The sequence below is a fragment of the Salmo salar genome, chromosome ssa04 (genome assembly GCF_905237065.1).
Source record: "Salmo salar chromosome ssa04, Ssal_v3.1, whole genome shotgun sequence".
NCBI lineage: Eukaryota > Metazoa > Chordata > Actinopteri > Salmoniformes > Salmonidae > Salmo > Salmo salar.
The window spans coordinates 6,819,356-6,831,050 of NC_059445.1; the positions used below are offsets into that span (position 1 = coordinate 6,819,356).

General features: G+C 42.2%; 2 protein-coding genes across 2 annotated transcripts in view; both read left to right on the plus strand.

The window, feature by feature from the left end:
• The window catches only part of LOC106610529 (interferon-induced very large GTPase 1), a 145,942-nt gene that overhangs the window by 46,242 nt on the left and 88,005 nt on the right, over window positions 1-11,695 (plus strand). The gene's annotated exons all lie outside the window — the stretch shown is intronic.
• LOC106610514 (interferon-induced very large GTPase 1) overlaps window positions 1-11,695 on the plus strand; it is a 31,413-nt gene that overhangs the window by 14,564 nt on the left and 5,154 nt on the right. The window contains exons 6-9 of the mRNA XM_014209896.2: window positions 1,380-1,683; window positions 5,024-5,066; window positions 9,535-9,801; window positions 11,396-11,662. Of these exons, the coding sequence (XP_014065371.1) occupies window positions 1,380-1,683; window positions 5,024-5,066; window positions 9,535-9,801; window positions 11,396-11,662 (881 nt within the window). The remainder of the gene's footprint in view (window positions 1-1,379; window positions 1,684-5,023; window positions 5,067-9,534; window positions 9,802-11,395; window positions 11,663-11,695) is intronic.

The following is an 11,695-nucleotide window of genomic DNA, read 5'->3' on the forward strand; positions in this document are numbered from 1 at the left end:
GATAAATTATTTTATCATTTGTATTTTTTTATTGGTCAAATATTTGGGGAAGCCTGGCTTCCCTTGGCATCCATGAATGCAAGCCACTGAACCACTTGTATAATATATTTGCATACAGACATAAATACCCCACCAGACATGCCACTATGGGTTTCTTCACTGTACCCAAACCAAAAAACATGGATTACTCAGCACCTCTCCTCGTTCTAAAGATCTAAAATAACTGTACTGTATATACGAATATTAATATGTATAAATTAGTAGTGTGTAAATAGCATTTTTGGTGTCTTTTGGCGTCTTTCCAATATATAACTTATTTAAATTTTAATTGTATTTTTATTTAGAATTTAACATCCTTGTCTATAACTGTTTTGTACTTTGTCATGTATTTGTGTGTTTTATGTGGATCCCAGCAAGAGTAGCTGCTACATGTGCAGATTCAGATCCTAATAAACTAAACCACGGTTGCCAAAAAGAACTATACTAAAGCACACATTTACCTGTAGAAATTACATGTTTTCATTGATATTTTAATTTAAGTAAATTCATACTATTTCATCTTTCCACTAAACCTTGTCGTTAGTTCTATTGTTTAGGTTGCTAGAGAAGTGCACTGGTCATTCATTCTATTTGTTCATTGCTATGCAGGCTGGCAACGTTCTTATGCCTTGCTTCCTAGCTAGGCAACTATGGCTAACACAGTCACGTCAAACTGCAGGTTGAACAAAAGCAAAGTAGCTGCATTTAAGTTTGTTTAATCTGTTTTCTAGTGACATTTATTTGGATACATCCATAACAATGAGTTGATGTCAGGAAACGGTTCATTACAGTAGAGGAGTATGCACTGCAAATTAAACACTAGCAAAATTGTTTGTTGCTACCAAATCTGCCAATATGATTGAATAACTGAATTCAACAATACCAGTTGCTGAAAGCAGCTGGTCAAACAAGAAACATTTAGGAGTAGCCACTTGCGTCATGACTGCAACATTGTAACAGACGGACCGAAGAAATGAATGTTCATCACTCACCACATAAGGTCATAAGATGCTGCAAAAGAAATGATTGTTATTTAGCTAGCTACCTTTTTTCTCATTGGACCTGTGTTTACAATGTATACAATTTCAGTTTGTGTGGATGTTGGTTTAGCTTTCAGTCACTTTGTAGCAAGTAAGGTCTGCATGGTGCAGTGATTTAGAATGATAATAAGGTGCCTATTGTTGGAACTACTTCAGAGGTGTCCAATATCTTTTTCAACTGAAATTAATGCACACCCTAGAATGCCCTTCTAAGCAATCAAAATTGAGTGTTCAACAGTGCTATGGTATAATGTGTTTTATAATGTTAAGTTTTAATGTGTGTAATTGTCTTCCACTTAGCATCTGCAGGCCAGAAGAGATGCTCTGTGATGTCTGCGAGGTCAAAGCTGTGAAGTCCTGTCTGACCTGCAACCTGTACTACTGTGAGACCCACGTCAGGAAGCACTACACAGTACCTAAACTACAGAGACACACCCTGGTGGAGGTGACTGGAGACCTGGAGGAGAGACTCTGTCAGGAACACCACAGAGCTCTGGAGGTGTTCTGCAGGACAGACAAGGTGCTTATCTGCAGCCTGTGTTCAGTGACAAAGCATAAAGGACATGATACCATCTATGATGCGATAAAACCAGCTAGAAGACAGGTAAGTTATATGTTCTGTTATTATGTGTTTACTTACCTCTTGTGTGGGTCCAGTCTTGTTGAGCTGCAGTGATTCCTTGTTTGCCTGATTCATAGCATCTTTTGTTGCATGATTGCCTAATTAATTATTTTAAGTGATACAGTGCCTTCGGACAGTATTCAGACCCCTTGACTTTTTCCACATTTTGTTACGTTACAGCCTTATTCAACAAACATTTTTTAAACATCCTCATCAATCTACACATAACACCCCATAATGACAAAGCAAAAACAGGTTTTTAGATTTCTTTTCTGATTTATTAAATACACTGCTCAAAAAAATAAAGGGAACACTTAAACAACACAATGTAACTCCAAGTCAATCACACTTCTGTGAAATCAAACTGTCCACTTAGGAAGCAACAATGATTGACAATACATTTCACATGCTGTTGTGCAAATGGAATAGACAACAGGTGGAAATTATAGGCAATTAGCAAGACACCCCCAATAAAGGCGGGGTTCTGCAGGTGGGGACCACAGACCACTTCTCAGTTCCTATGCTTCCTGGCTGATGTTTTGGTCACTTTTGAATGCTGGCGGTGTTTTCACTCTAGTGGTAGCATGAGACGGAGTCTACAACCCACACAAGTGGCTCAGGTAGTGCAGCTCATCCAGGATGGCACATCAATGCGAGCTGTGGCAAGAAGGTTTGCTGTGTCTGTCAGCGTAGTGTCCAGAGCATGGAGGCGCTACCAGGAGACAGGCCAGTACATCAGGAGACGTGGAGGAGGCCGTAGGAGGGCAACAACCCAGCAGCAGGACCGCTACCTCCGCAAGGAGGGGCAGGAGAAGCACTGCCAGAGCCCTGCAAAATGACCTCCAGCAGGCCACAAATGTGCATGTGTCTGCTCAAACGGTCAGAAACAGACTCCATGAGGGTGGTATGAGGGCCCGACGTCCACAGGTGGAGGTTGTGCTTACAGCCCAACACCGTGCAGGACGTTTGGCATTTGCCAGAGAACACCAAGATTGGCAAATTCGCCACTGGCGCCCTGTGCTCTTCACAGATGAAAGCAGGTTCACACTGAGCACGTGACAGACGTTCTGCTGCCTGCAACATCCTCCAGCATGACCGGTTTGGCGGTGGGTCAGTCATGGTGTCGGGGTGGCACTTCTTTGGGGGGCCGCACAGTCCTCCATGTGCTTGCCAGAGGTAGCCTGACTGCCATTAGGTACCGAGATGAGATCCTCAGACCCCTTGTGAGACCATATGCTGGTGCGGTTGGCCCTGGGTTCCTCCTAATGCAAGACAATGCTAGACCTCATGTGGCTGGAGTGTGTTAGCAGTTCCTGCAAGAGGAAGGCATTGATGCTATGCACTGGCCCGCCCGTTCCCCAGACCTGAATCCAATTGAGCACATCTGGGACATCATGTCTCGCTCCATCCACCAACGCCACGTTGCACCACAGACTGTCCAGGAGTTGGCAGATGCTTTAGTCCAGGTCTGGGAGGAGATCCCTCAGGAGACCATCCGCCACCTCATCAGGAGCATGCCCAGGCGTTGTAGGGAGGTCATACAGGCACGTGGAGGCCACACACACTACTGAGCCTCATTTTGACCTCATTTTGACAAAGTTGGATCAGCCTGTAGTGTGGTTTTCCACTTTAATTTTGAGTGTGACTCCAAATCCAGACCTCCATGGGTTGATAAATTGGATTTCCATTGATTATTTTTGTGTGATTTTGTTGTCAGCACATTCAACTATGTAAAGAAAAAAGTATTTAGGATTATTTCATTCAGATCTAGGATGTGTTGTTTAAGTGTTCCCTTTATTTTTTTGAGCAGTATATAAATAACAGAATACCACATATACATAAGTATTCAGAGCCTTTAATCAGTACTTTGTTGACACTACGAGCATGGCACACTTGCAGTTGGGGAGTTTCTCAGATTCTTCTCTGCAGTTCCTCTCAAGCTCTGTCAGGTTGGATGGGGAGTGTTGCTGCACAGCTATTTTCAGGTCTCTCCAGATGTGTTTGATCGGGTTCAAGTCCGGGCTCTGGTGGGCCACTCAAGGACATTCAGAGACTTGTCCCGAAGCCACTCCTGCGTTGTCATGGCTGTGTGCTTAGTGTCGTTGTCCTGTTGGAAGGTGAACCTTTGTCCCAGTCTGAGGTCCTGAGCGCTCTGGAGCGGGTTTCATCAACGATCTCTCTGTACTTTGCTCCGTTCATCTTTGCCTCAATCCTGACTAGTCACCCAGTCCCTGCCGCTGAAAAACACCCCCACAATATGATGCTGCCACCACCATGCTTCACCGTAGAGATGGTGCCATGAAATCTTGGTTTCATCAGACCAGAGAATCTTGTTTCTCATGGTCTAAGAGTCCTTTAGCTGCCTTTTGGCAAACTCCAAGCAGGCTGTCATGTGCCTTTTACTGAGGAGTGGCTTCCATCTGGCCACTCTACCATAAAGGCCTGAGTGCTGCAGAGATGGTTGTCCTTATGGAAGGATCTGCCATCTCCAGAGAGGAGGCCCTTCTCCCCTAATTGCTCAGTTTGGCCGGGTGGCCAGCTCAAGGAAGAGTCTTGGTGGTACCAAATTTCTTCCATTTAATAATGATGGAGGCCACTGTGTTCTAGGGGACCTTTAATGCTGCAGAAATGTTTTGGTACTCTTCCCCAGATCTGTGCCTCAACACAATCCTGTCTCGGAGCTCTACGGACAATTCCTTTGACCTCATGGCATGTTTTTTTGCTTTGACATGCACTGTCAACTGTGGGACCTTATATAGACAGGTGTGTGTATCTTTCCAAATCATGACGAATCAATTGAATTTACCACAGGTGGACTCCAATGAAGTTGTAGAAACATCTCAAGGATGATCAATGGAAACTGGATTACCTGAGATCAATTTCGAGTCTCATAGCAAAGCGTCTGAATACTTATGTAAATAAGGTATTTCTGTTTTGCAAACATTTCTAAAAAACAGTTTTCACATTGTCATTATGGTGTATTGTGTGTAGATTGCTGAGGATTTTTTAAAATACATTTTAGAATAAGGCTGTAACGTAACAAAATGTGGAAAAAGTCAAGGGGTCTGAATACTTTCCGAAAGCATCTTATATTGGATAACCCATGGCAATTTTATACATTGATAATAGATAGTCTGTTCTCTGTCAGACATGGAACAAGCCACTTAACTTGATCTTTCCTCTCTTAATATGAATTAATGTAAAACAATACCACATTGTCAGAGTTTCTAGTTTCTCTTGCAAAGTCAGTGTTTTAGAATAAACTACGTGCAAGTACGTTAGTTCCATTTTCTTACTGCCTCTTGTTCTATTCTGATACCAGGTACCGGACGAAGAACAAAACCAAAGTCTGACTTTAATTGAAGGTATGTTCAAACCTTTACTGTATCAGAATACGGTTTCATTGTTGATAAAAAAACAAATGACTCACCAAAGTTATTGACATTTGTCAAAGTTGTTAAAGGGGCAATCTGCAGTTCAAACAATAAAAAAGGGGCTACCTCATCACTGTTTCTGTCAAAGGCTGAGGGATGGGCCTGGAGAGATGTAACCAATGAAATGCATAGACAGAGCTTTGTTGTGCAAGGACTGACCGTCCATGATATCAGAACCATTTTTTAAACCATGTTTTGAGGCTAAAGTGTTTGTTTACAATTATATTGTTTTCAAACAATAGCTTATGACAGACAGGTTCTGGATAGGGCAGGACCAATAAGAGACCTGAACTGGGTACTGGATCATGGACACACAACACAGATACAAAAATATAACAACTTTTATTACAATATTAGATTAAAATGCATACAATAAGGTTAGGTGCAACACTGCTCTCAGAATGCAATGAACATGGCGGCTTTAGTGTTGCAGGTATTTGACACAGCAGGAGACCAAAACCACTCAAAAGTTAGTACGTGAAGGCACAGCAAATCACTAAAGTAAAGTACAGAAAACTTAGGTTCAAAGGCGGTGTTTAGACAAGCAGCCCAATAAAAAAAAAAAAAGTTCCACTAGTTGGTCTTTTGAACAATCACATCAGGTCTTTTCACATCAGCTCTTTTTCAGAGCTGATCTGATTGGTCGAAAGAGCAATTAGTGAAAAAAAAATCAAAATTGGGGTGCCTTAAAAAATAAAACTATTTCACTGTCCTCTGTTTGACTTAAATAGGTCAAATCGTGGGAATTCCAATCGCACACTTCCAGTCAGATGCAAATGTGTTTATTACAAGCTTTCGGTCAGTTGACCTTCTGTTGATCTTCATCAGAGCATTATTATTATTTTAACTTTTTCCTGTTTTCTCCAGTTTTGCATTTTACCCCCAACACCTTAACTGATTGGTTTTGGGTGCGCGGTAGATTCTACCTATTATCTATAGATTTAGGCTAAACCAAAATGCAACTGCAATGTGTAGGCTAATATTCATATGCTGAAGCAAATTAATGAGAAACTGGATACATGTTTGTTATAACTAGGCCTATTATAGGGTTACTGTATGTATTTAAAAACTAGTAGGCCTATCTTCAACGAACATCCATGCTCTCCTGCTGGAGTTCATGACAAAGCAACATCAAAAACTGTAAATACACAACTTGAAGCAACCACAAAAAGTTTCCCAGCAGGTTTTAATTGGCTAGTGAGTGATCAAGCCCTCATCACACCGACAGCTAATAAAGCCTGCCTTTTTACGCCTACGCCAGGTGTTGCACCCATAATTCCTGTCGTCAAAATAGCTAAAATATTAGTGAAACACCCACAACTCAACTAAGAAATGCGCTAAGGTTTACATTTGATTTTGGTTTGTTAAATTAGAGCCGTAAGCTTCTAAAGTTTGTAATTTCCACTTAAAATGACTTAATTTGCCTTAACGTAGAGTGTATCAACCCCTACAAATAATGACAATTAATTATATAATCCACACAGTAATAAAAAATCCCTATTGCGGCAGGATTATTTTCCTGCTGTAGCAAACGGGCTCAAATTAAGATCCTACACCTTTAGTTGCTTCCCAAGCTACATTTTCTGTCTCCTCGACTTTAGAAGGTTGTTGCTCAGCCTCTGAATATCAGAGACAAACCAACCATATACCCGTGTGCATCAGAATCACGTCTTTCTTGAGAAATTAGCTTGTTTACAGCTTGTTTCTAGCCTAAAGCATCACTGAGTTAAGCGTCATTATAGATCACTTTATTTAAATCGGGAATAAATGTTTTACCCTTCAAAACCTTACCTCTTGTTAAAGAAAAAGGGCAAAAGGCTTATGTCATACCCCCATATACCACAGTGTGTGGGTTTCCATCTCTCCTAGTATTCTTACTGAAACCTATGCACCAGTAACAGACACTATTTGATATAAAGAACCTTTAAAAAACGCAGACGGCCACCCATCATAAACACTGAGTGTACAAAACATTATGAACATTATGCTCATCCCATGACAGACTGACCAGGTGAATCCAGGTGAAAGCTATGATCCCTTATTGATGTCACTTGTTAAATCCACTTCAATCAGTGTAGATGAAGGGGAGGAGACAGGTTAAAGGATTTTCAAGCCTTGAGACAATTGATACATGGATTGTGTATGTGTGTCAGTCAGAGGGCGAATGGGTTAGACAAAAGATTTACAGTGGGGGGAAAAAGTATTTGATCCCCTGCTGATTTTGTACGTTTGCCCACTTACAAAGAAATGATCAGTCTAGAATTTTAATGGTAGGTTTATTTGAACAGTGAGAGACAGAATAACAACAAAAATATCGAGAAAAACACGTCAAAAATGTTATAAATTGATTTGCATTTTAATGAGGGAAATAAGTATTTGACCCCCTCTCAATCAGAAAGATTTCTGGTTCCCAGGTGTCTTTTATACAGGTAACGAGCTGAGATTAGGAGCACACTCTTAAAGGGAGTGCTCGTAACCGCAGCTTGTTACCTGTAAAAAAGACACCTGTCCACAGAAGCAATCAATCAATCAATCAGATTCCAAACTCTCCACCAAGGCCAAGACCAAAGAGCTCTCCAAGGATGTCAGGGACAAGATTGTAGACCTACACAAGGCTGGAATGGGCTACAAGACCATCGCCAAGCAGCTTGGTGAGAAGGTGACAACAGTTGGTGCGATTATTCGCAAATGGAAGAAAGACAAAAGAACTGTCAATATCCCTCGGCCTGGGGCTCCATGCAAGATCTCACCTCGTGGAGTTGCAATGATCATGAGAACGGTGAGGAATCAGCCTAGAACTACACGGGAAGATCTTGTCAATGATCTCAAGGCAGCTGGGACCATAGTCACCAAGAAAACAATTGGTAACACACTACACCGTGAAGGACTGAAATCCTGCAGCGCCCGCAAGGTCCCCCTGCTCAAGAAAGCACATATACATGCCCGTCTGAAGTTTGCCAATGAACATCTGAATGATTCAGAGGACAACTGGTGAAAGTGTTGTGGTCAGATGAGACCAAAATTGAGCTCTTTGGCATCAACTCAACTCACCGTGTTTGGAGGAGGAGGAATGCTGCCTATGACCACAAGAACACCATCCCACCGTCAAACATGGAGGTAGAAACATTATGCTTTGGGGGTGTTTTTCTGCTAAGGGGACAGGACAACTTCACCATATCATTTGACGGGGCCATGTACTGTCAAATCTTGGGTGAGAACCTCCTTCCCTCAGCCAGGGCATTGAAAATGGGTCGTGGATGGGTATTCCAGCATGACAATGACCCAAAACACACGGCCAAGGCAGCAAAGGAGTGGGTCAAGAAGAAGCACATTAAGGTCCTGGAGTGGCCTAGCCAGTCTCCAGACCTTAATCCCATAGAAAATCTGTGGAGGGAGCCGAAGGTTCGAGTTGCCAAACGTCAGCCTCGAAACCTTAATGACTTGGAGAAGATCTGCAAAGAGGAGTGGGACAAAATCCCTCCTGAGATGTGTGCAAACCTGGTGGCCAACTACAAGAAACGTCTGACCTCTGTGATTGCCAACAAGGGTTTTGCCACCAAGTACTAAGTCATGTTTTGCAGAGGGGTCAAATACTTATTTCCCTCAATAAAATGCAAATCATTTTATAACATTTTTGACATGCATTTTTCTGGATTTTTTTGTTGTTATTCTGTCTCTCACTGTTCAAATAAACCTACCATTAAAATTCTAGACTGATCATTTCTTTGTCAGTGGGCAAACGTACAAAATCAGCAGGGGATCAAATACTTTTTTCCCCCACTGTAAGTGCCTTTGAAGAGGGTATGGTAGTAGGTGCCAGGCGCAACGGTTTGTGTCAAGAACTGCAATGGTATTCTCCGTTTGTGTTCTCTCTACGACTTCCACAAGAGTCAGGAGACTCGTCTGAAGTTGGTATAGCCAATCTGCCAACTTTTGTCTGTAGTGTCTAAACCTTCTGTGCAAAGATGAGACTCTCTCGAACATGTACGTGTTGGTTGTTTTGCTCTAGGATGCCCACAGGCCTCACAAGACTCGTCTGAAGGAGGAGTATATATGGAGAATGTTTGTTGCCAAAAATATGGGGTCAAATATTTTTGGGGGGACTTATCTGTTGTTCCATGTAATGAATATGTTATTCAATGTGTTTGTATGGGCTAATAGCAGTAAGCCCCCCCACCCCCCCAAAAAATAATCAAATAATCATACAATTCAAAATCAAATACTAAATTATCCATGGTATGACCGTTCTTCAAAACAATTCCATATAGCTTAGTAGACGCCCCCGCCCCAGACAGGGCTTAGTATTCAGTAAGTATTTAGAACTTAAATATTGCATCACATTCTATTTTAGTATTCTATTCATAGCCTACTGTGTCTGTCTTATTCCCTGCTTTACCAGTGCTGCCCCCTCCTGGTGACATCCACTTCCTGTCGGTGACATCAGACTCTGTGTCTTTGAGCTGGGGTTCTCCTGAGGGGGTTAAAGGGCCACACCAGTTCAGAGTGACCTGGACGTGCGATGGGGAACTCAGCCGCCTAAGAGTTAAAGCTGTGCTTAATGTTAAAATAAAGGACCTCAAACCTGGTAAAAGGTATGAGTTCAGCGTGGCCACAGAGGGTGATAATGACAGTCTAAGCAGATCGGTCTCAGCATCTAAATCAACAGGTAAAGTTATCTGTGTTGAGATACAAGACCCCTTGACTTTTTCCACATTTTGTTACGTTACAGCCTTATTCTAAAAATGATTAAATATAAAAAAATTCTCATCAATCTACATACAATACCCCATAATGACAAAGTGAAAAAAGGTTGTTAGAAATGTTCGCCAATTTATACAAAATAGAAAACTGAAATACTATATTTACATACGTATTCAGACCATTTGCCATGAGAGTAGAAATTGAGCTCAGGTGCATCCAGTTTCCAATAATCATCCTTGAGATGTTTCTACAACTTGATTGAAGTAAATTCAATTGATTGGACATGATTTGGAAACACACACACCTGTCTATATAAGGTCCCATAGTTGACAGTGCATGTCAGAGCAAAAACCAAGCCATGAGGTCGAAGAAATTGTCAGTAGAACTCCGAGACAGGACTGTGTCGAGGCACAGATCTGGGGAAGGGAACCAATACATTTCTGCAGCATTGAAGTTCCCCAAGTACACAGTGGCCTCCATCATTCTTAAATGGAAGAAGTTTGGAACCACCAAGATTCTTCCTAGATCTGGCCAAACTGAGCAATCGGGTGAGAAGGGCCTTGGTCAGGGAGGTGACCAAGAACCCGATGGGCACTCTGACAGAGCTCCAGAGTTCCTCTCTGGAGATGGGAAAACCTTCCAGAAGGACAACCAACTCTGCAGCACTCTACCAATCAGGCTTTTATGGTAATGGCCAGACAGAAGCCACTACTCAGTAAAAGGCACGACAGCCCGCTTGTAGTTTGTCAAAAGGCACCTAAAGGACTCTGACCATGAGAAACAAGATACTCTGGTCTGATGAAACCAAGATTTGGCACCATCTCTACGGTGAAGCATGGTAGTGGCAGCATCATGCTGTGGGGATATTAGTCAGGATCGAGGGAAAGATGAACGGAGCAAAGTACAGAGATCCTTGATGCGCTCCAGAGCGCTCAGGATCTCAGACTGGGCTGGGGGTTCACCTTCCAACAGGACAACGACCTAAGCACACAGCCAAGACAACGTAGGAGTGGCTTCGGAACAAGTCTCAATGTCCTTGAGTGGCCCAGCCAGAGTCCGGACTTGAACCCGATCGAGCATCTCTGGAGACCCCTGAAAATATCTGTGCAGCGACACCCCCCCATCCAACCTGACGGAGCTTGAGAGGATCTGCAGAGAAGAATGGGAGAAACTCCCCAAATACAGGTGTGCCAAGCTTGTAGCCTCATACCCAATAATACTCTAAGCTGTAATCACTGCCAAAGGTGCTTCAACAAAGTACTGAGGAAACGGTCTGAATACTTATGTAAATGTGATATTTCCGTTTTTTATTTTTAATACATTTGCAAAAAATTCTAAAGACCTTTTTTTACTTTGTCATTATGGGGTATTGTGTGTAGATTGATGAGAAAAAATAACAATTTCATCAATTTTAGAATAAGGCTGGAACAAAACCAAATTTGCAAAAAGTTAGTGCTTTCCAAATGCACTATATATTGTATTTTTCTTCATGTAGTGCCCAAAATGATCAATGAGTTCAATGTTATCTTTCCTAAAACAAATCCTACTTTTTATCCTAGTGGTCCCACCACCGAGGGACTTAAGAATTGACCATTCAGAGATCTACTGGACTATCCACTGGTCCAAAGCTCACAGAATGGAGCAAACCCCTCAGTGCTTCCTCATATCCTACAGCAGCCCAGGAACAGAGCCCAAGGCAATACATATTGAAGACTGCCATATGAGACTCTCTGACCTGCGACCTGGCACTCAGTACACTGTCAGCGTCTTTACTGTGCTGAACAATGGGGAACAGAGTGAACCTATCTCTAAAACCATCTGCACAAGTAAGTGATTTTCTATACTTTTGCAGTTCATCA